The following is a 25,855-nucleotide window of genomic DNA, read 5'->3' as shown; positions in this document are numbered from 1 at the left end:
GCAGATATTAACCAAACTTCCATTGTTACAAGACAAAAATTTAATGAAAATTGGTCAGTATGTAATAATCCACAGGGCTAAATAGTTACATGGGACTGTATTAGAAATTTAAAATAAATGCTGAAGTAAATGTTACATATTATCATCATCTGACTCATCTTCTTCCTTCAAAGATTCCTGTTAAGAGAAAAATAGTGTTTAAAATCAGTTTTTAATATTATAACAATCTGAATCTAACTAAGCACTTGTCATTAAAAACTCTTTGTAATTGAACAATGAACACTGGTTTAGAATAAGACACCTGAGTAAATAAAAGGAAAACTAGGTGTATCTTGCTCTAACAATCAATGGCTATATTCTTGATAGAATACACACAATATGAAAGCATTAAATGTCCTGAAAAACCCTTGCCATTTTCACACACAAAAATTTCTGGAACCCAGGGCAACTTTATCCCCATTGAGAGTAACCTAGAAAATCTCTATCTTTAGTTCAGCTCAACTCTTAAGTGTTATTTAATAGAAATCAACCAAGTTCCTTTATTACTTAACACTTATTTCCATGATACCTTCAGCTAGAGTTTTCATGCTGTGGCTTACCTTAGCATATTTCTCTGCCTCTTCCCTTATATCTTTTGGAACAATTTCATGTCTTCCTTTAGTTACTGTAAATTAAGCCATATATTTATACATGAGTTAAAAATGATGACTATATTATGATTTCCAATACCATACAATCTATCCTTCCACAGATATGATCCATCTAATGTTGTAAAGTTGTACTATGAATACTAGATGCTTTGAATTTATCTTTGTGTGTTTTATCCACATCAGAGATTAAATCTGCCCAAATTTAGCTCTTATGGAAATGAAGAATAAATAATGCTATGATTTATCCTGATGCTTTGATAAATCCTGAACATTCATTAATATACAGCATGATTAGATTAATTTAAAGGGGGAGGAAAAAAAAGCTGGTCTTGAAGCCCTATGCTTACCATGCTAGAAAGAAAAAAATGGGTGATTTTTCAGTAATATTTTGTTTTTGTTTTTGTTTTTTTGTGAGGAGATCAGCCCTGAGCTAACATCCGCCAATCCTCCTCTTTTTTTGCTGAGGAAGACGGCCCTGGGCTAACATCTGTGTCCATCTTCCTCCACTTTATATGGGATGCCGCCACAGCATGGCTTACCAAGCAGTGCGTCGGTGCGCGCCCGGGATCCGAACCAGCGAACCCCGGGCCGTCGCAGCGGAGCGCGCACACTTAACCGCTTGTGCCACCGGGCCGGCCCCCAGTAATATTTTTTAAAAATATGAAATGGATGTTTCAAAAAAGTGAATAAACTATTCACAACTTGAGTCAATTATTTTTATTTATTTATTTATTTTTTTAAAGATTTTATTTATTTATTTTTCCCCCAAAGCCCCGGTAGATAGTTGTATGTCGTAGTTGCACATCCTTCTAGTTGCTGTATGTGGGACGCGGCCTCAGCATGGCCGGAGAAGCGGTGTGTCGGTGCTCGCCCGGGATCCGAACCCGGGCCGCCAGCAGCGGAGCGCGCGCACTTAACCGCTAAGCCACGGGGCCGGCCCACTTGAGTCAATTATTAAGGAGAACTTGCCCTTCAAAAAGACTACCTGGTAAATTTGTTCTGGCTTTGTATTAGAAAGGCACCCAACTGTTCGGAACACTCTGGCAATACCTACTGCAGTGGAACACAGGAACATTTCATGACGCAGCAATTCCACTCTTACATTTATTTCCAACAGAAATGCTACATATGTGTACCAAAATAATTGTATAAGATGTCTACAGCTGCATTATTCATTAAAAAACAACAACAACAACACTGGAAAGAGCCCAACTGTCCAGCAGCAGAAAAGGAGATGAATAAACTGGTATATTCAGACAACAGAACACAACACAGCAAGGCAAATGAACTACTACTATATATAACAACACAAATGATGTACACAAATAGAATGTTGAAGAAGTCAGGGACAAAGGAATACGTATTGTATAATTCCATTTATATAAAATTCAACAACAGGCAAAAACTGTCTCCAGTGTTAGAATTCAGGATAGTGGTTACCTTTCAGGAAAAGGAAGGACTGATTTCAAGGAGGCCCAACAGGTGATCTGGGGGGCTGGTCTATTTGTTGACCAAAGCAGTGGTTACATGAGTGAATCCAATCATTTGTTATTTGTGTACTTTTTCTATATGTTTTCATCATTACAAATTATTTTAAAAACCAAAAAAAAATGCAGCCAGTGGAACCCTAGGTTTGGTACAGATGACTCCAAGAGCAAATAAATGTACAAAAATAACTTACTTTCACCAACCCAGCTGAGCTCTAGTTCAAAAGCTTTATCCTTAACTTCATCGTGTACTATGTAAATTCTAGAACAGAAAAGGGAAAATTAACATTTGGCTATCTGCAAACACTGCTGTTCGCATACCCAGTGAGCAAATTAGAACATCCATCCCTAATATAAGTATTTATAAAATTATACATAGACACATTATACATAATCTATATTATTATGAACACTAGAAAAGACAACAAATTACAAAAGGTCTGATATAAAATTTAACACTTACTAACCCAAGTTGTTTATTTTGATACATTGTTTTAGACACATAACTAAAAACGATACCTCATAAGGAACATAGATTCATATGGGAAAAGGCCATCATTACCTGTATCTTTTCAGGATATTTGTTTTTTTTCTGTTCATTAACTGATTATTTTTAAAAGAAACTAATTTATTAGTTTGCAATTATTAGTGGTCTCTTCAATCTACAGCTTCTTGGCAGGAATATCTTTAAACCCCTTGTCCATTTTATAAGAATTGTATGCCCCTTAACCTGGCCTTCAAACTACAACACATGACAAACTGCAGCAAACAAGGAAGCATTGTCACACAAGATACTAAAGTAAAAGTATCCAAAAATTAAGTATCAGAGCATAAGCTTTCTTATTTTATACTTTCCGCTGTCTTAGACACCTTACTTTGGAGGGTATTCCTAAAGCCTTGCTATAATATGAGAAAGCATCTTAATTTTCTAGAACTAAGTAAAGGTACACAGTGCTCCATTTTATTAAATGATGAAAGGATGGCTTTCCTACATGGAACTAATTAATGTCTACTGTTATACCTAAACACAGAAGGTGTGGTAAGGGCTGATTTCCAGAAGCACTTCTCAGTAAAGGAAATTGAGTTTATCATGTTAAACTGTTATACAGCTCAATGAGGATTTTTTTATACTTTCTTTTTAAGCAGTTCTATTTTATGGTCCATGTGTTCCTCATGTTGTTATTAACTGACAATCATAGAATGGACTCTGCTTCTTTACAACTGGAAAAGGGAAGGGTCTCATGGTAAAAGGGGGGTGGGGAAGTGGCAGTAGCAGGAGTGATGGACAATTAGGACAAAATTATAAAACACGAGATTTTAATATTAGTTAAAACTCTCAGAAGAGATTAAGGGTACCATTTAAGTACTCTCAGAAGAGATTAAGGGTACCATTTAAGTAGTGTATTATATAATACAGCCCTTTAGGACTTTTTTCTTTGCATGTATTATTAGTTGTAAAACCTGAGAGTTGCACAAAGAGCTGACTAGACTGTGTTCATGTAGTTCTAATGTGCAACAGTTAGAGGTCCTGTGAATTCTCTGGAATATTATGTTCATTACTTTTAAATCTGAAAAGCTGGCTGCAAAACCACCATTTTATTGGATTTTTTGAAATACCAAATGCCTGCATTCTTTGATCTAGAAGAATCATGAATTTTGAACCATTGCCACGCAGGTTTACTGACTTTGTTGTTGCTTAATATTACTATTACTGTTACATAGCATTCTACTCTACGTACCTGCAATATGAATCACTTCAGGCTTCCTATACGCTGTTTTTAAATGTTTTGAAATATTGCTCTCCTCAACCTGTTACAAGAACTGTTATGATTAACATATCTTGCCCAAAGAAACAGATTATATAAATGAGCCAGCTTCATGGATCGTGTATAGAAGTAATTAGCTGTAGTAAGCTAAGATTACTATTTTTTTTTTTTTTTGTGAAGATCAGCCCTGAGCTAACATTCATGCTAATCCCCCTCTTTTTGCTGAGGAAGACCAGCTCTGAGCTAACATCTATTGCCAATCCTCCTCCTTTTTTCCCCCCAAAGCCCCAGTAGATAATTGTATGCCATAGTTGCACATCCTTCTAGTTGCTGTATGTGGGACACGGCCTCAGCATGGCCAGAGAAGCGGTGCGTTGGTGCGCGCCCGGGATGCGAACCCCCGGCCGCCAGTAGCAGAGCGTGTGCACTTAACCGCTAAGCCACGGGGCCGGCACCTAAGATTACTATTATTAAGACTTCTGAGATTTGAGAAGTTGGGAGCTATCAATTGAAGCCCCTAGAGGTCCATTATATTCTCCAACCCTTGAATTCCGTCACCTGAACAGTTTATTTTGTCAAAAGCCATTTTTCCCCATCCCATTCACTATCACTTTAAATATGGATATTCTCCTCCTCAATGAGGCTACTTAAAATGTTAAATTCACCTTCTAAAAATTATTCACGAAGTTATTTTCAAACAAAACATCCTCTTAGAATTAATGTATAAGGTAAGGTCAAATGAAATTTTTTGTCAGTGGTAAGGAAAATTTCAACTTACATTTTTGCAACTTCTTTAACAACATCACGGCAGGTCATTTCTTTCATCTAAAGAAAATGATATATTCAGTCAAAAGAAGAACACTTTTCACTTGTGTAACTATTTTCAGATTCTTTTCACAACTTTTTACCAATAACCCATGCTCTTGAGATAGATTCTCAGGTATAAACCAAGGAAAATAACCTAAAATCCAAAAAGACCAGGACCTAAGTTTTTTGATTCACAGTTTAATGTTTTTAAATTATTATGCCAAAATAGACATTCTAGACAACCTTGGACACCACTAATTTTGTGGTGTTAAAATTTATAAAAATCCAGACCCCTGTATGAATAGATTCACAGGCAGACTCTGATGTTTAAAAGATTGGAGAAGAAATTTTTTTTTCATTATAGCTAATTTAGGATAATAAAATGCAAAGTATGAATACCTATCATTTACAAGATACGGAGAGATTAAAGAGTGAGATAAAGTGTCCCTCATGGAACTATTCAAGACAAAATTCAAGACAAACATGCAAAATATCTGGGAAAGCTGTGAAGAACCAAGATTTGAGTGGGTTCTTAGCACATAGTTGGATTTGGTCTGATTTTGAAGAAGAGAAATGAAATGCACAAAGTGCAAGTCAGAATCCAAAATCTTATTCATCATATGAAAAGTAATTAGCATTCTTATAGTGAACATTTTTGGAAATCAAGGTAGGAAAACAGCCCTTAGACACCTGGCTGAGAAATCTATATACTGTAGGTACTAGAAGTAATCAGTGCAGGAGTTTATTAGGCATATGGGTTTCTGAACAAAAATGACAAGATCAAAGAAATGTTTGAGCAAACTGGTGTTCATACTCTGGATATGCTGGGAAGAATGGAAAATGGTGAAAGATGAAGAGTTCATACTCTGGATGTGCTGGGAAGAATGGAAAACAGTGAAAGATTAAGAGTATTCATACAGCAGTCAGGACTTGAGGTGATTCAATTGTTATATCTGTAAACTAGGTTTATTAATATTTTATTGTTGGCATTTTTTTTATATTTAGAAATCCTAATACTCTAGCTGTGCCTGCACAAACCACATAAGGAAGGAGGAACACCAAAAAATCATAATTTAAATTTAAGAATACCAGCCTTATTAGAAAATAGATCTATTATGTGGGACCAACTACAAAAGCAACTGGCATGGGCTCCTCAAAAAATTAATATTGGAGGGAGGGGAATACTTAAATTAGAAGAGATATAAGAAACAAACTTAGGGGCCAGCCCTGTGGCTTAGCAGTTAAGTGAGTGCACTCCGCTACTGGCGGCCCGGGTTTGGATCCCAGACGTGCACCAATACACCACTTCTCCAGCCATGCTGAGTCTGCGTCCCACATACAGCAACTAGAAGGATGTGCAACTATGACATACAACTATCTACTGGGACTTTGGGGGAAAAAAGGAGGAGGATTGGCAATAGATGTTAGCTCAGAGCCGGTCTTCCAAAAAGAGGAGGATTAGCATGGATGTTAAGCTCAGGGCTGATCTTCCCTCACAAAAAAAAAAAAAAAAAAAAAAAATTTAACGTGTGAGCCTTATTATCATAGTTTGAAAAACAGTTATAAATGACATTGTTGACATATTGAGGCACTTCAATTATGGACTGAATATCAGATGATATCTTAAAGTGTGATAATGGTATTATTCTAAGAGATGAATGCTGAAGCATTTAGGGATGCAATGTCATGATGTCTGCAATTTTTGTTTCAAATAGTTCAGGAAAAAACATACGAATGGATGCAATATTGAAAAAAAATAACTGTTCAATCTAGATGGAGATATCTGTTGCATTATTCTTATTTTTTCTGATGTTTAAATTTTTTCCTGTTAAATTGGGGTTGAAGAGAAGGAAAAGAATACCAATCTTCATACTTTTGCCCTTATAGGTTAAGTTCTATATTTATTAGTAAACTAATTGTATCATATAAAGGCAAACTTAATTAAGCAAACTTGAAAAGGCACATTTTAAATGGCAAATATACTTTTACATATGTTAGTGAAGTTTTTATTTCATAAAATGATAAACAGAACATGGGAAGAAAATAGGCCAGAGCAATGATGTAGAGCAGGGGTTGGCAAACTCTTTCTGTAAAGGGCCAAGTAGTAAATATTTTAGACTTTTTGGTCCATATGGTCTTTGGTCTCTGTTTCAAGTATTCAACTCTACTGTTGTACTGCAAAATCAGCCATAGACTGAAGGTAGCTGTATTCCAATAAAACTTTAAAATGCAGGCAGTAAGCCATAGTTTGCTGACCTCATTTCGAGGATGTTTTTGTCATTAAGCATACGTGTCCTCAACTGAAGTGATCTTTCTCAATTCTTAGCTAGGATTTGGTGGTATTCCCATTCCTTACTAGGATTTAACCATAGGAAGTCTGTGATGGAAAAGAACACTGGTCTAAGAGTCATGAGATCTGGGAACTATTCAGCCAGTGTGTTTAACCCAGGGTTGGGCTTGGGCTAAGTGATCACTAAGGTCCTTCTGTCAATTTTACTAAAATACCAAACATGATTTAGGCTTTACAGGTCTAGAGCTTGGCATTAAATTCCAAGCACTAAAAAAATGTTTTCTGGAAACTGTCCTCAAACAAATTGAATGAGTAATTAGTGGAGCAGGCTTCCAGTACAGCATTAATATTAAATGTATATGAAATTTTTTCTCACTGTAATTTACCAAAATACTGATAAATCATATGCCTGCCTTTTAGGGAAGTTTCTGATAAGCAATAAAGAGTTGGTGGATATTGTTTCAATATTAAAGTTGATCAATTTATGGATAAAAAGGAAACCAGCAAATTTTTAACAAAACTTTTTCACACTATAGATGAATTTCTGGCTCTTGGGGGAAGAAAAGGTGGGTAGTTTTAACAGGACAGGGTTTCATGCCTTAGTATCTAGCTAGGAGCAAAGGAAAGAGAAGCACTGGAGCACAGTCAGGCTCTTAATGTACTTCCGCAGACAAAAGCTGTGCTCGAGAAAAGAAAGAAATGATATAATAAAACACCAAAGTTCTCAACCTAAGGCTCACAGGGCTCCATGAATGGGCTTCAAGGATTTTGTGAAATTATATAAATATTTGTATTTTTCTGGATTAAGGGTTTATAATAAGCAGCTATCAAAATCATAAAAGGATTCATGGCACAACTCTACAGGTAACATGTTACCAGCTTTCTTATTCAGCCACTTAGCAGCTTCAGAAAGCACTGCTCAAAACAGCAAACCACACTATATCCTTGGACTAAATGGTTTAGCTTGTGATAAAATTTTACTACGTGAGGACAGTGTTAAAGCAAAAATTCAAGCATTAAGTATGTATTACCTGAAGCTTTTCTATTTCGGTCTTTGCAGCTTGCCTGGCTTTGCCAATGGCACAACCCCAATAACCCTATTTAGAAAGAACACACACCAGAATATATATGTTATTCAATTAAGTTAATATACTATCATACATAAATTATTGACTACTGCTTCTATTTAAAGGTTAATGAATGGATGTTAAATGACTTTCGAAAGTATGGAAAAATACAGTCAAACACATTCTAATGAACACCAAAGAGGCTCAAAAAAATTAAAATACCAAACTTAACTCTAGAATAATCTGGATTATTTTTAATAGCAGTATATTCAAAGAAAAACAAACTATGTCATTATATATACTTCATGAACTAGAAACATTTTTGAGGGTAGGGATGAAAAAAATTTTAGCATTATGACAATGAAAATGAAGTTATTTCTGAGAAAAAAATTTCTATAAGTTCAATACCTTAAACCTTCATTTTTTATTATTTATATTGTAAAGGTTATTTTTTAAATTAAAGATAAGGATGCCCATTTATACTTGTGTATAATGACAAAATATAGTCTCAATTTTTTTAATTAGTGAAAACAAATAAATCTCAGAAGGCAGTTAAGAAAAGGTAATTAGAGAAAGATCCAAGAAATCCCATTTAAAATCCTTTTTTAAAAGGGAAGATACTATATTCAGTTGAAGACATATTTATAGTGAGAGCTAAATATATTAATATTAGCTATAGTAACATAGCTAATATTTATAGTAATAAAAGAAATATCACATATTTGAAATTTTATGTTCACTATGCAATTTCTATAAACGGCATATTGAAAGCCACAAATCTTTCTTCTGCCTCATATCCATAGGTTGTTATTAATGATAAACAAGAAAATGTTACTTTTCTCCAATTTTAAAGAAACTTCATATAATCCAAATATATGACTTAAGTGCTAATCAGATACTATCAGAACTTCAGATGATTCAAAATTACTCACATATGAAACACCCGATGGGTCAATCATGTAGAGTTGTGCACCATCATTCACACTGTAAGACCCTAACATGAAACTGCATAAAAGTAAATTAATAGTTTAAACCATGGTTCTTAATACCATAGAGGTACAAAAAAAATACAGTGATAAAAATGCAATTATACTTTCTAAGATAAAATACTAATATACATATATCTCATAGTAAGCACTTTGATAAGGCAGTTTCAATAAAAACTAGTACATACTTGAAACTGTTCAAAATTCACGTGGCTTTGTTTAGTATTAAACTTTCATCAGAAACTTTCCTGGAAGGATTTTAGCAGTGTAGACAAAGGAGTGTAACGATAGATGTAAAACTAATGAGAGGGCCCAGGGCCCAATAGGTAAAGGCATAAACACGAAAAAGCCAAGGGAATACAATTCCTGATATGAGTACACTGAATCCACCTCAAACTCTTGTTCCACCCTTCATTGTTTTTTTGGCTATTCCCCAATATTCCTCCAGTTATTTTTCTGCAATAAACCAAATTGATTCGATTTGTTTTTCAAAGCTCAGCAAATTTAAATTAAGCTATTAAACAATTATATGCATTACTGATTTTCTGAAATTGTGATTTGTCTTAGAAGTAGAGAAGAAACCAGCCTCATCTTACATATCATTTCATGTGCAGAGTAATAGCCTACTGTCCAGTTCCCACTCCTAACCATCATTCCCTTCCATCTTCCACACTGCTCTGAGACTTATCTTTCAGAATACATAACTGATTATCATTATTTAAAAACCCTTCAACGTTTTCTTAGTATGGAGCACAGACTCCTGTATGATCTGGCCCCTTCCTACATCTTCAGTATCATCTAAAGCTTATACTCTACACACCAAGTATACTTGACTACCTCAACATTACCTGAAATGGCCATGTAGTTTCATACCAGTCCCTTTGTTTGAAATAACCCTTACCATTCCCCCTACATCTCACATTCTTTTCCTTGGCACTTCTTCAGAAAGAGGCCATTCACTAATTGGTGCTCCACTATATACTCAGTACATACTTTCTTCATCATATCACCTCCAAAACTGTATTAACAGGGGCCGGCCCAGTGGCACAAGTGGTTGGGTGCGCATGCTCCACTGCGGCAGCCCGGAGTCGGCCGGTTCGGATCCTGGGTGCGCACCGACACACCACTTATTGAGCCATGCTGTGGCAGCGTCCCATATAAAGTAGAGGAAGATGGGCATGGATGTTAGCCCAGAGCCAGTCTTCCTCAGCAAAAAAGAAGAGGCTTGGCATCGGATGTTAGCTCAGGGCTGGTCTTCCTCACCAAAAAAAAAAAAAAAAAAAAAAAAAAATTGTATCAACAGTGACCTAGTCATCTTTGTGTTCCCCCCTCATGTCTATGACTGACTCTTGGTATGTGCTCAATAAATGTTTACTCAAAAAGTTCTCTTCACTTTTGTTACTGTCTTAAAAACAGAAAACTGATGAATTCAGAGCTCAGTTGAAAGGTTAAAAATGAAAGGTATTCTATGAAGTCTGAAAGCTACATATTTCATAATGTAATTTAAGCGAGAACCTTAAGAACAAATATAAAAAATATCCACAGGTCTAACCTACTGCCAGTAGAATAAAACTTAGGTTTTCTGTAACATTTGTCCTCCTTAGTAATTTAAATATGGCTGATTATAAACAACTCAAAGGCAGGACTATAGCTAATACACTTTCTTTGTACAACCTTTAACAGTGGCAAGCACTCAGATGTTAGTAAATGTTTTATTTTGATCAAACATGATTGACTTGTTTATTTTTTAACAGTTATAAAGGTCTTTTTATTTTAGGAAAATCTAGAGTCATGACAGATCAACTCTGAGAAGCCATAATTGAATATTTACATGTACTCAGGTCTTGATGCAACTGAATCCCAGCTTTCCCCCCAAATAAAAATATCAGCACTTCACCTTAACAGCAGAAATAAGAAACCGTGACATGTAATTTTGTGTGGATTCATTAAATGTTATGTTAGTGCCGTTGAGTCGATTCCGACTCCTAGTGACCCTGTGGACAGCAGAGCAGAACCCCGCCTGGTCTTTTTGCGCCATCCTCTCACCTTCTGGCGCTCTATCAGACAATGCTCCACTGCTATTCATAGGGTTTTCATGGCCAGTTTTTTCACAAGTAGGTGGCCAGGTCCTTCTTCCTAGTCTGTCTGAGTCTGGAATGGATTCATTATTGACTACTAAAAACTCCCATTTAAGAACATTTTACCTAATTGTTTAAAGTATATCAGATGGAAATTAATGAGAAAATTGAAGCATCAGCATAGGTGGCTATCTAATAATGACAACATGGAATATATTTAAAATCAGTTCGCAGTTTCCTGAGAATGTCAGGGTCCAACACTAGCGAGTTTATTTTTTTTCCAGTTTTGAGAAATAATTGACATAATCACTGTATAAGTTTAAGATATATAGCATGATGGTTTGATTTACATATACTGTGAAATGATTACCACAATAAATTTAGTTAACATCCATCACTCTCATATAGATATAATAAAAAGAAATTTTCCTTCTGATGAGAACTGTTAGGATCTACTCCCTTAGTAATTTTCTACAGTTAACACTGCTGTATTAACTGTAGTCATCATGCTGTACGGACTAGATGCTGTACATTACATCCCTCGTACTTATTTATCTTATAACTGGAAGTTTATACCTTCTGACCACCTTCCTCCAGAGAATTTATTATACAGATTAAAGTTATTACTATGAATTCTGTTTTATTACTTCAAATCTGTATAGTCTTCTTCACTTTTCAAAGTTTTTATTTTTATGAATACTGTTTTATTTAATCACTGTCCTAGTACTTCTTGGTAATAGTTCGTTTTTTTTAATGACATTTTTTATTTTTACTTATACTTGCCATAAATATTTTTTTCAATTATTTGAAATCATAAAGGTGTATCAGCCACATGCAAAAGAATGAAAGTAGACATTATCTTGCACCATACACAAAAATAGTTCATATTTTTAAGGGTATAAAAGGCTAAGATGCTGGGGAAAACAGATACGTATAGTATAGATCTGACTATCTCACAAAATTTCATACCTGCAGCCAAAAGGTCTAACAGCACTGTAGAGTGTATATGCATGTACATACATGGCCACTCTGTCTGCAAGATGCTATGGGGAGAAAAACAGAAGAGCTTATTAATAAACTCCTACTGCTCAAAAGGCTCCTCAACATGTCATCAACTTACTTTTAGTGGAATGTCATAGCCAAAGTTAGATCTAAAGTTGGAAGCTTCTTCTCTTGCAATGTCTGCTAAAGAACGAGCATCTGCCAACAAACCTGCTACTGCCTGAAAGAAAATAATATGGTACCAGCTTATAAATACATTCCTATCTCAAATCAAGGACAGTATGTCATTATTGTAGGCTTATTTAATATTTTTTAACAAGCATCACCATTAAAAATAAATTTTTTTGGCTTAAAGGTCTTTACAAGGCATTCTGGCATCTTGATACTTGAGTATGGGATTACAATTTGGAAATTTACCAAGGGTAACTCACTTCATTGTTTTGTTCAGTAATGACATTCAGAAGGAATATTTCTATAATAAATCTTCCACTTCTCCCCATTTACCACTTAATTATAAAGAATAAAACAACAACAGAAAAGAATAAAACCATTGGCCTTGGTCAGTATTGATCTCTTTTTAAATTTAAAGCAGTTCTTTTTTTTTTTTTTTTTAAAGATTTTATTTATTTTATTTTTTCCCCCCAAAGCCCCAGTAGATAGTTGTATGTCATAGCTGCACATCATTCCAGTTGCTGCATGTGGGACTCAGCCTCAGGATGGACGGAGAAGTGGTGCCTCGATGCGCACCCGGGATCCGAACCCGGGCCACCAGCATCGCAGTGCACGCACTTAACCACCAAGCCACAGGGCTGGCCCATAAAGCAGTTCTGTGTGTCAAAAACTTATTAAAAGTTTTGATCTAAAAGGCACAACCTCAAATCTCCTTTTTCAGCCTATTGACTAATAAATTGCAATGCCAAACCAAAATATGACAAACCACAAACCATCCAAGATGGTGGCTTAGAACTGCGTTTACCAAAACGTGCTGAGACATCCTAGGGCATTGTAGTGAACTCAGAGTTGTGTGACATTTTAAGTTTGGGGGAAACATTTGTTGAAGTAGTTCACAGTTTCAACATTAGATTATTCTACATTCCTTTCAATGCCATCATATTGTTAAGAAGCTGGGTTGCTGTGATAAAAAATAAGTACTGTGCAAAAATCAATGTGGAACGGGAAGTGAGGGGGGGCAGCAACTAATCTGATTCCAAAGTTTAAGAAGTTGTGCAGTGCATATTAATAATTGTGGTGGTTTTCTTTTTTTGTGTGTGAGGAAGATCAGCCCTAAGCTAACATCCAGGCCAATCCTCCTCTTTTTGCTGAGGAAGACCGGCTCTGAGCTAACATCTATTGCCAATCCTCCTCCTTTTTTTCCCTTTTTCTCCCCAAAGCCCCAGTAGACAGCTGTATGTCATAGCTGCACATCCTTCTAGTTGCCGTATGTGGGACGCAGCCTCAGCATGGCCGGAGAAGCGGTGCGTCGGTACGCGCCCGGGATCCAAACCCAGGCCACCAGCAGCGGAGCTCACGCACTTAACCGCTACACCACGGGGCTGGACCCAGTAATTGTGGTTGTTTAAAAATAAAATACTTTTCTTTCGCTGTATGTATATATATATATATTTTTTTTTACAGCTACTATGTTTTTAGGGCATAAACGCTAAGTTGTTTGGACCTAAATATATAATAAACAGAACCACTGGGTATTTCTTTTGGCCTAGGGAAGCTATGAAAAAACATTAATCAAACAGTTACTTGTACTAGGAACCAAGAAAGTCTGGGAACTGCTAGCTTGGGAGATTTGCAGAATTTAAAAGTGATACCAGAATTTTTAACAGCCTTTTTATCTACTGCTTTGTAGTAATAGTAATAATGAGGAAAATTTCTAACACATATTGAGCACTCATTACATGCTAAGCATTTTACTTATTTTTAACCATGCAACAACTGTATGAGGGTGCTATTACCACCCTAGTTTTGCAGGTGAGGAAACTGGTGTTTAGAATAACTTCCCCAAGGTTACCTTACCAGTAAGTGTCACCATTTAATAAAGAATCTTCTATTGCTTTGGAGAAAGCTTACTGTGAAGTCTAATAATTCTCATATCACTTGAAGATAACAGTTGTGGAACCAGAACATTAATCCTTGATTTTCTCCAACCCTCTTCAGTGTCTAATGTTTTGCCAATTTCCAGCTATAAGGAATGCCATCAGTTTCCTGGCTTTAAATAACAAATGCGACAAATTTGAAAATTCTAGGACAACAAAATTTTTTCAATCACTGAAGTGCCTATAAGCGTATATGATTTTTTTCAAAATAGACCTACCTAAGGTTTTTTACTAAGTGAAAGAATGTATGATTCACTAGTTCCCTCCTACCAGCTAGGTTACAATCTGGCAAGTTTCACCAAAACATATCAGTTTCACTGGCAATAATACATTTGTTCAGGAGAGAAAGTATGTTCAGATAAAAAAATTATCTGTAGCTTTATAGTTTACTGGTTGTATTTTACCAGTCCTTTTTGTGTTTGTAACACATTTCATTTGGAAATACCAAAGGTATCAGCAGAATGAGTGGGTCCTATAGGATCTCACCCTGCAGCATGGGCTCTGGAGTAACATGTAGACCATGCAGACCCAAGTTTGAATCCAAGCTTATTTCTTTACCAGCTGTGAGTCTGTTTTCTTATCTGTAAAAATGGGATTAACATTACTTTCATTGAGTTGTCAGGATTAAACAATTTATGTAAAGAGCCTCTAGCATAGTATCTAGCACACAGGTGTTCTCTTTTCTTCCTTGCCTTTTTAGTAAACAGTGTTGGAATCATTTCTTCTCTTTTGTTGGTGGTTGTTTTTACCGAAGAAAGTCTGACATTTATATAGGATGACTTCAGTATACACCAGCCATGTATTTATGGCTTGGCTTGCAATTATACAAAGCAGTCACTCAAGATACCAGCTGCATAAAATAACTTAAATACAGCAGTGCCTATGAAGCTATTAAAAAGGATGTGCTCACTTTTCCTTTCATTAAACATCCTTTTCTGATGCTGCACCTTACTATAAAGGTATTCTCTATCTGGTAACATTTTCAGTGTGACACTGATCCCCACAAGGGATACAAAAAGCTAAAGATTCGTTCCCTCTCAAGCATATGCCTTCACTGGTAATCTGTGCTGCCAAGATCTCTTTTCTGCACATACTTCCTACCCTTTTCCTGCCTCCTTAAGGCAACTGCGTTCTTCATATCTATCTACAATTGGGTTATGAGAATGCTGCCTTTCTTTTAGACAGTAAAATGTTCACAAACCAGTAACTCTCTGTGATTACTCTGTGGCTGCCCTCTGATCTGTTTCTGCCTCAATGCTAAAGTAATAAATGGGTTCTTAGAATCACATTTTAATATATTCCAGTCAGTTACTTCACAAGAAACTGGACAAGGCAAAAAGAAACATTTTTAAATGTGACCTTACCATTCCAACATGCCGATCAACGTTAAAAAGTCGTTTGTTGGAACCTTCTTCATAAAGTTTAGAAAGGACTAATTTTTCTACCCCAAAGACAACACCATCTTTACATCTGATTCCAATAGCTGTACTGAAACAAGTAGAAGAAAATCAATTTTTTTAAATGACAATAAACTTCATAAGTTAAAAAAAAATACACAAGTAGGTACCATTCAGTATTTTAAAGCATATCAAGTACTTTAAAACAAATACATATGAAAACAAGAGAACACAACTGAAAGTGTAATTAGATCCACATAAATGAACGTCATGTGACTGAAAAAAAATCTAGCATATCATCACATAAAAAGATATTAATACATAAGTGAAAAAAAGATGCCAATAAAATATGTACAAAATGGCACAGTGTCTGGCATACGATAGCCATATTATAACAAATGTTGACTAAATTCATGTCCATTAAAAATGGTACAGCCCTAAATCCAATGACTGGTGTTCTTGTCAAGACTGGGAGATACAAATCATACACAGAGAGACACAGGTGGACAGCCATGTGAAGACAGAGGCAGAGATTGGAGTGATATGTCTACTAGCCAAGAAACGCCAAAGATTTCTGACAGCCAACACAAACTAAGAGAGCGTGGGATCAGCCCTTCATTCCTCAGAGCCTCTAGAAAGAACCAACCTTGCTAACACCTTGATTTCAGACTTTTGGCCTCCAGAACTGTGAGAAAATAAATTTCTGTTGTTGTAAGCGCACACACACACAAAAATGTATATAATACCCATAGAAAAGCCAGGCTATCTACAAACTAAATAAAGTTAACAGTGCCTAATCTGGATGGAAAGATTATAATTCTTTTTCTTTTGCTCATTTGCTTTTTCTGCAATAACCATGTATTGTTTATAAGTATATAAGAGAATAAAATACATGTTTTGTACAACTGTTTAAAACAAAATAGATCTTAAAATAATCTCTTAAATAAAACGTGGAGAAATTATATATTGCCATTTCAAGATGAAAATACATTAATTACTTTATTCTTCTAATCCTTTTAACAAAGGGAATTCTGATCAGAAACAACCAGAAAAATGAACAGAGTCCCACACCCAAAATTTACAAAGAATTTCAGACACTCCTTCCCCGACACTTCAGGTATCTTCAATGGCTCCCCTTTCTTTTTTCTGTGTGTGTGGGTGAGGAAGATCAGCCCTGAGCTAACATCCGTGCTAATCCTCCTCTTTTTGCTGAGGAAGACCGGCTCTGAGCTAACATCTATTGCCAATCCTCCTCCTTTTTTTTTCCCCAAAGCCCCAGTAGATAGCTGTATGTCATAGCTGCACATCCTTCTAGTTGCTGTATGTGGGACGCAGCCTCAGCATGGCCAGAGAAGCGGTGCATCGGTACGTGCCCAGATCCGAACCCCGGGCTGCCAGTAGCAGAGCACGCGCACTTAACTGCTAAGCCACGGGGTCGGCCTGAATGCCTCCCCTTTCAAGTTTCAACTCCCTGGCCCAGTTTTCAAAAATCCTGAGAATCTGCAAAGCCCATCTAGCTTATTTAATATTATAAATCCTGTGCTCTACTGAATTCAAACTCACTGTCAACCCTCAGACCCCTTATGTTCATTTTTGCTTTTATGTCTTTGTTGAGGTTATCCTGGGTACTAGAATATATTTCCCACTTAACACTGATTGTTTAAATAAATTTCCACAACCTTTTGCAAAGTTCACTTGAACTTAAACTCTACAGCCTCAGGTAGCCTTTCCTAATTATTCCAACTCACCATCTTCCTCACTGTTCAGAATCTAAAACGTTCTTTATTCTAAACTAAAAGTTCTCTAAGTGTGGTCTGTGAAGCCCCTGGGAATCCCTGAGATCCTTTCAGGTGGTCTGTGAGGTCAAAATTATTTTCATAAGAATACAAAGACAAGAATACAAAGAATATCATTTGCTTTTTCCACTGTGTGGACGTCTGCACTGGTGGTACAGAAGCACTGGTGGGTAAAACTGCTGGCACTTGAACGCAAATCAACGCAGTGACAGGAGATAGCAGTAATAACCGTTAATCATATTCTTCACTGCTACACTCTCACAGTTTACAAAAAAGCCACTTTTTGGGGCCGGCCCGGTGGCGCAAGCGGTTAAGCGTGTGCGCTCCGCTGCGGCGGCCCGGGGTTCGCCGGTTCAGATCCCGGGCGCCCACCAATGCACCGCTTGTCAGGCCATGCTGTGGCGGTGTCCCATACAAAGTGGAGGAAGATGGGCACAGATGTTAGCCCAAGGCCAGTCTTCCTCACAAAAAACAAATAAATAAATAAAATAAATAAAAATTTTAAAAAGCCACTTTTAGTTAAGAATGTCCTTGATAAAGCAGTAATTAATTTTATTATATGACAACCCTCGAGTACCTGGTTTTTTATTATCACACTGAAACGGAAGGTACTCTAAGTACTTCTATTGTACATCAAATATGATGGTTACCTAAAGGAAAAAGCATTGATAAAACTGTTTTGAGTTGTGAATTTTTTCATGGAACACTTGCTTTTACCTTAAAAGAATGTAAGACAAACTACGTTTATTTACACTTAAGTATGTGGCAGACTTTATTTTTCCTAAAATGAACAAAGTGAGCCTGTCACTTCAAGGAAAACAACTGACAGTATTTTGTTACTGGTGATAAAATTCAAGTTTTCAACCATAAACTGGAATTTCAGAAAACATACTCACCACTATGAGCTCGTCTGTTTCCCAATACTTACAAACTTTTATGATCAGATTGGTGGTGATATTAACAAGTGTGATGTTTCTGATAGTATATATGAAATATGTCAAATTTGGCAAATGTGTTATAACTCAGTGAACCAATATTTTCCAAATGACCAAGTCATACTATTGCAAACCAAGCATGAGTAAAACATCTGAAGTGCAAGATTACATTAAAATACAGATTTTAATGTAAAGTACAAAAAGTTTATCAATAAGTTTTCAGATTCCACACTGCAACTAACCTTTAAGAAGCTTAAACATCTGTCCAGTTTTGGTGTAGTATCAAAGAACAACATCCATAATTGTCTGAAAAGGCTATTAAAATACTGCTCACTTTTCCAACTACACAGCTATGTGAAGCCTGATTTCCTTCACATGCTTCAACAAAAGCAATGAGATATTGAAGCAGAAGCAGATACGAGAATCTGTCTTCTAATAAGCTTCAATTAACTACTGTGAATTATAAAAATGTAAAACAATGCCACTCTTCTCACTATATTTTTTTTATATTCTGGAAGTTATTTTTCATTAAAAATGTTTGAATGTTAATTATTTTTAATTAATGTTAATCTATTACTTATGTTAACATGCAACTGTGTTTATTATTATTTTATTTATTTTTTTGCTGAGGAAGAATGGCCCTGAGCTAACATCTATGCCAAAACTCCTCTATTTTCTAAGTGGGTCGCCACCACAGCATGGCTGCCAACGAGTGGTGTAGGTCTGGGGCCAGCTCCGTGGCTTGGCAGTTAAGTGCATGCGCTCCGCTGCTGGCGGCCTGGGTTCGGATCCCGGGCGCGCACCCACGCGCCGCTTCTCCAGCCATGCTGAGGTGGCGTCCCACATACAGCAACTAGAAGGATGTGCAACTATGACATACAACTATCTACTGGGGCTTCAGGGAGAAAAAGGGAAAAAAAAGGAGGAGGATTGGCAATAGATATTAGCACAGGGCCGGTCTTCCTCAGCAAAAAGAGGAGGATTGGCATGGATGTTAGCTCAGGACTGATCTTCCTCACAAACAAAACAAAACAAAACAAAACGAGTGGTGTAGGTCTGCACTCAGAATCCGAACCCACAAACCCGGGCCACCGAAGCAGAGCACACAAACTTAACCACTAGGCCATGGGGCCAGCCCCTCGTTGTTATTTCAAATGAATTAATATTTTTTATTTTCTCAGTTTTAATTCCTAATATGGTAAATATTGATAGAACCAATAACATACATAAAAGCTGTTTGGGGTCATGGTAAACAGAGAGAACCAATAAGCTACACAAATGAATGCTCTCTGAGGTCCTCAGTGATTTTTTTTTTTTTTTGGAGCTAACATCTGATGCCAATCTTCCTCTTTTCACTGAGGAAGATTGGCCCTGGGCTAACATCTGTGCCCATCTTTCTCTACTTTATATGGGACGCTGCCACAGCATGACTTGACAAGTGGTTCATCGGTGTGCGCCTGGGATCCGAACCTTCGAAACTTCAGCTGCTGAAGCAGAGCGCACACACCTAACTGCTATGCCACTGGGCTGGCTCCAGTGATTTTTTTCTTACAAATATAAAGGGGTCCTGAGACCAAAGTTCTGTGTATATTTTTGTTCTAAACAATCTAGCCCTTACACTTATGTTGTACAATCTTCCTTTCATATCTTGGCTCCTCAATGAGGCTAAAGAGGAGGAATGTAATTGTAATCTTTCCCTTTTTCTCTTTTGCATATTACATTCTAGGGGCATACTTTTATAAAAGTTATGATCATACTAATCATATTTTAATAAAATGTTTTAAGTATTCACTTATATGTCATTAATTATTTTTGGTAGTTCCTATGCTTAACACAAAAAATACTCGAAAATACGTGACTTTTAAATTCCCAAGATTAAATCTTTTTCTTTAAAAGAATTTATCTCCTTTCGATGCAGAAATATAATCTTAAATCACATTATTCAGTTAAATGTTCTTAGTTTATATGTCATACTCTTAAGAAAATTAATATACAATCTAATTTTTCTATGTTCGATTTTCTGTGCCCACACAGCACTTAAAAATTTTCTGAATATTTTTACATATATTTCATTCTTATGGCAAGTTATGTGAAGTAGTTAGGGTAGATTTCTACATCTCGATCTTACAGACAAAAAGTAACATTCAGAGGACTGCATAGAGGAACTCTTTATAATATTACTATTAAGTAGCAGCTAGGAGGAAAATTCACATCTGATCCTCATCCAATATTCTACCATACCAGGTTACACAAACCCCCTTAAAAGATAAACTTTCCTAGTATTTTTTCTTTACACAGAAAAAAATACGTTCATTTTTAACGTTTCAATTTTTAAAAATCATTTTCTTCAAGTTTGCTTAAATGTACCTGTTTTAAATCATATTTAGAAATATTTTATGGAAAACAAATTCCTAAGATACACAGATTCTTATAGCCTAGTCTCAATTGTCTGGGTTACAGATGGTTTCAAAATATATCTCCAGGGGCTGGCCCAATGGCAAAGTGGTTAAGTTCACGCACTCCATTTCAGCAGCCCAGGGTTCGTGGGTTCGGATCCCGGGCACAGACCTACACACTGCTCATCAAACCATGCTGTGGCGGCATCCCACATACAAAATAGAGGAAGATGGGCACAGTTGCTAACTCAGGGACAGTCTTCCTCAAGCAAAAAGAGGAAGACTGGCAACAGATGTTAGCTCAGGGCCAATCTTCCTCACCAAAAAAAAAAAAAAAAAAAGTTTCCCCAGTTTTTCTCTTAGTCTTCTCTTACCAGTATTTTTACACCAATGAAAACGCAAGAATGTAAAGGAGGAAGAGAAAAACAATAACTTCCTCAATTCTTTGTCCAGCTCCTTGGTCTAAAAGCCTATCTTCTGGGGCCACCCCGGTGGCACAAGCGGTTGGGTGCGCGCGCTCTGCTGCAGCAGCCGGGGTTCGCCAGTTCGGATCCCAGGCGCGCACTGATGCACTGCTTGGCAAGCCATGCTGTGGCGGCGTCCCATATAAAGTGGAGGAAGATGGGCACGGATGTTAGCCCAGGGCCAGTATGCCTCAGCAAAAAAAGAGGAGGATTGGCAGATGTTAGCACAGGGCTGATCTCCTCATAAAAAAATAAAAAAAATAAATAAATAAATAAATAAATAAATAAATAAATAAATAAATAAATAAATAAATAAAATAAAATAAAAAATAAAAGCCTATCTTCCTTTATCAACAAGAAAATTATCAACTTTTTCTTGAATTTGACTCTCTTTTGAATTCTATCAGGCTTTGTACACAATGACAAATACATTTCAGCCTAAAATTCTTAATAGCCTTACTTTTATTACAGTATCAGATACTGACAGCTTGTAAGTACCAATACTTCTAATAATACATTTAAATACAAAATAAACCAGCTTCATTACAAATCCTGTAAGAGGACTTAAAATATATTTTTGCTCAAAAATTTTTAAATACTTCATAAACCATTAGATTTCCGTATATCTTCTTTCTACCATTCAGAAGATGGCACAAAAAATGAACATTTATTCATTCACTAACTACCGAGGTCTTGCTATGTGCTAGCACATGCAAAGACAAGTAACAGCCTCTACCCTCATGAAACTTCCATAATCAAATATTGCAGGTACTATTAGAAAGTGGAAAAACTCAGTATTTACATGTGGACTTTTCTAAAATTTTGGAAACATTTCCCTACTCAACCTTTACTCCAAACGTTTTCATAATAATAAAAAAACTGAGCTCAAACACCAACACCTTTCATCTGGTAGGCCTGAAAAAAATTCTTTAAGAGATCTGAATGAGATGTTATGAAAGAAATTCTTTTTAAAAGGCCTTTAATTCATTCCAAAGCTGCTTTAGATTCAAAAATACAATCATCACCTAAGTATAACTGACTGCAAAATTTCTTCAATAAAAGACATCAAGTTTGTCAACAAGCTAATAATTTAACCAGATCTTATAGGGGTGCCAAAAAATCATTTTAGTGCATTACTCTAAACAATAAAACACAGAGTGAAGGAAGCGAGTACAACAGGAAAATATCTTGGTGATCCTACACCTTCTGGAATGTGGCAGCAGAAGACGAGAAGAATGAAAAAAATCCTTGCTGAGACAAACATGTGACTAACTGCAAAGGACATTTAAAACAAGTAAGATGACAAGGTCACAAACCTAATGGACAAGGAAAACAATGATATAAATCAAGAATTTGAAAAGGAAAACAGGCTAGCAAAGATGATAATGAATTTGGTTTTATACACTACATTTAAGACATGGTAGAATAAGCCTGGAATCAACTGGAAATATAGGACTAGGCTCATGGAAAGATCTGGCCTAAAAAGAGATCTAGAAATGACTAATAAATTGAGATTGTTTTAGGGCATACATTATTTTGTGCTAAAGTAACATAACAAAACCTAATTACCAAAAATATAGAAAAGGAGACATTTAATACCTGGTTAATACATACTAATTTCAAGTTAAACAATGTTTCTTACCTACTATTTTCCACAGCCTTCATAGCGTATTCAACTTGAAAAACTCTTCCATCAGGAGAGAATGTAGAGGCTGACAGGTCATACTAGGAGAAAAACCGCAAAAATAAGTTTATAATGATGTATCTTTGGCAGTAATAACCTCACAATTTTTTTTTCTAAATAGCTCACACATCAGAAATGTGTATCAGATCTCAACAAAGATTTTGCTTTGAAGAGGAAGGGGAAGCATGTCAGAGCAGCAACGTCAGCTAGGGGAAAAGTTATACACTTGAGGTTTTTGCTATTGAAAAGCAAGGTATGTCCTAGGTGAAGTCACAACTTTTTTCACACAAAACACAAAGCTCATTTTTGAAAAAAAATTACCATGGTATGATAAAAATAGCACTGGAGTCAGAACATTTTAATTCATAGCTATGGCACTAACAAACTGAAGGACCTTGGGCAAATCATTTAGCATTCAAACATTTAATAAGCATCTATTATATGTTAGTCACCATAAGGGAATACAAAGAGTACTCTTTCTGAAGTCCTTCATTTTCAAATTAGATTAGGCACAAATCTAGGTGCTGGAGATACAGCAGTAAACCAGAAAAGGTACTAGGATGAAAATAAAACAGGGTGAAGTGATAGTCTGAGGAACTACAGATGACCTGATCAGACGGCCTTGCTGGGGCAGTTATATATTTAGTTATTTAGGCTGAGCCAGACCTAAATAACAAGTAACTAGCCATTTAGGATATGAAGGAGCCGTCCTGGCATTTGGCACGAAGACCTCAGAGTAGAAATAAGCCTAGCACAATCAAGGAAAAGAAATAAGGGCACTGTGTCTTGAGCACCCTAAGTGATGGAGAGAAGAGGACACTACATCAGAGGCATGTAACGGCCAAACTATGTTGAGTCTGCTGGGATGCAGCACAAGTTTATATTTCATTCTAAATGCAATAGGAAATTACTGGAGTTTAAGCAGGAGGGTGATATGATCTAATTTTTTTAAAACATCGTTCAGCTGGAAGATGAACTGAAGAGGGAACAAGAGTGGAAGCAGAGATCAGGTATTCCAAAGGTGGTGGCTTAGACTAGAGAAAAAGAGATGGAAGGCACTATCTTTTGAGGGTAGAATAAGAAAACTTGCTAATGGATTGGCTCTAGAAGTAAAGTAAAAAAGAAATTAAAGGTGAATCATAGATTTTTTTCATTTGAGCAATTAGAATTGGACCGTTCACTGAGCTCAAGATTGTAGGAGAAGCAAAATGGCAAGGAGAGGAGAAAATCCAGAGCTCTACTTGGGCACTGTAGTTGAGAAAATCCAGAGCTCTACTTGGGCACTGTAGTTTAGAATGCCTATTATTAAACAGTCAAGTAGAGAGAAATGTCAAGTAGACAGAAATGTCAAGTAGACAGAGACAGGTCTTCACATCTGGAGTTCTTGGGAGAAATGAAGATAGGAGATAAGCCTTCAACAGTGGATCTTCCTGAAACTCAGTCTCCTGATCTGTTAAAGGGAGATCCTCAACGCTACCACTGTAACAGCAAAATATCTCACATGGTTATATTATCAAGTACTTTAAAGGGTATGTAGAATGAAACACTATTAATCGAAGGTAATATTAACGTAGCTGCAATGTCAATTTGCTAAAACATGGATTACTGAGCGTCTACTAATCCAAAAAAAGTATGACAACTTTAGCATCTCATAACCGAATAGATTAAACCATTCCAAACATAACTGCCTATTGTCAAACTTGGAAAACCAATATTTGGGCGTAATGATGAGTATCAAAATCTTGTGAACAAGAGGAATAGATGAACTGAGAAACCCATTATTCAATGCCTCTAGTGCAAATAACCAATAGATATTTCTATGCAAAAACTGTATTTTCTATATGGAGAAATACATAAAAAGCATAAGCAAAAGATTACATGCATGCAGTACATTTCACAAAAGAAAGTGGTAAGCCAAACAAGTTAACAATCAACTACAACTCCAAAATCCTCAAAGGTCTATTATAAGTCAGAAGCGGTTAAGCCCCTAGCTAATCATTTACATGTTTACGGTATTGATACCTCAAAGCGCTGTTAAGTAATCTGTACAGGAAAAGCTGCGACAAAGAAAAAACAGAAAGGATTCTTCAGATGTGTCTTTTCAGACGATTTTTATTAGCTCTGTCCCGATAGGGTTTGCAGGGACTCATACGCTCGAAGTGAAGATGAAGAGGCCCGTGAGTCAGCAGCACCCTGGGAACGGCAAAGGCGGTCCCCGGAAAGCCGCGTCTCAGACCCCGGACTCGCAAGCCGCCCTGCCTCAGTGGTTCTCCAGAGGCCAACTGTCGCCCTAACCCTTCACATACTATTTCAGGCCTCACAAGTTTCCACTTTCGGTTTCCCTAAGCGGCTAAAGAAAGTGACTAAGCAATTCAAAGCGGCTCCAAATCTCCCTGCTGCGCCGCCGAGCCCGCTACACCGGAGCTGGAAGGATCGGGTCGCCGGCACCGCAGACCCGGCCTGCAAATGAGCGCAGGGACGACCGCCCGCCACCAGACCACTGGAAAGGGCCCACCTGGCAGAAGGCAGTCTCAGCGCTCCCCGAGTCCGCGCACCCCAAGCAGCCTGCCCGAGTTCCCTTCAACGCGAATCATTAGGCTAGACTATCACAACTAGAGACAGCGAACTCACCCCGGTGCCGATGGAGCTCATCGTGCTACAACCCCCGGGACGCGCGGGGCTTCAGGGCCTGAAGCGCTACCCTACGCCGCAGCACGCACACTAGTAACAGGCTCTCTCGTTGGCTGCCCTGTCAACCAATAGCCTTCTTCTCTGTGGCTCGTTCCTCAGTCTTAGCCCGCAGAACAGAGGATTGTGGGAAAAAGGAGAGGTGGTGAGCGGGGCGGGCGAAGCGCATGTGCAGAAGCAATGGAGGTGGGGTTAAGGGAAGGAGGGAGAGACGTCGTCTTCAGTTTTTGTCTCGACTGTGGTTGAATCGCTTT

General features: G+C 36.9%; 1 protein-coding gene across 1 annotated transcript; it reads right to left on the bottom strand.

Moving 5' to 3' along the window:
- Positions 1-22: 22 nt before the first annotated feature.
- Positions 23-25,651, bottom strand: PSMA3 (proteasome 20S subunit alpha 3). Its single transcript, XM_058567012.1, has 11 exons — positions 25,545-25,651; positions 22,872-22,954; positions 15,606-15,729; positions 12,252-12,353; positions 12,101-12,174; positions 9,000-9,072; positions 8,032-8,097; positions 4,682-4,728; positions 2,332-2,399; positions 600-664; positions 23-177 (listed from the first exon to the last, which is right to left on the bottom strand). The coding sequence occupies exons 1-11, from the start codon at positions 25,563-25,565 to the stop codon at positions 133-135; spliced, it is 768 nt and encodes a 255-aa protein (XP_058422995.1). The 5' UTR covers positions 25,566-25,651; the 3' UTR covers positions 23-132.
- Between the last annotated feature and the right edge of the window lie 204 nt (positions 25,652-25,855).

Source organism: Diceros bicornis, chromosome 24 (genome assembly GCF_020826845.1).
Source record: "Diceros bicornis minor isolate mBicDic1 chromosome 24, mDicBic1.mat.cur, whole genome shotgun sequence".
Taxonomy (NCBI): Eukaryota; Metazoa; Chordata; class Mammalia; order Perissodactyla; family Rhinocerotidae; genus Diceros; species Diceros bicornis.
Note: the sequence above shows the minus strand (reverse complement) of the source record. Positions and strands in the feature narration are given on the sequence as shown.

Bases quoted from the DNA above. Each gene is read 5' to 3' on its own strand.
- PSMA3 (XM_058567012.1), bottom strand. From the start codon at position 25,565: ATGAGCTCCATCGGCACCGGG. The intron at 15,730-22,871 runs GTAAGAAACATT...TACTTGTTTCAG, and splicing joins AAGGCTGTGGAAAATAGTAG to TACAGCTATTGGAATCAGAT. The intron at 178-599 runs GTAAGCCACAGC...TTCTCTTAACAG, and splicing joins AGGCAGAGAAATATGCTAAG to GAATCTTTGAAGGAAGAAGA.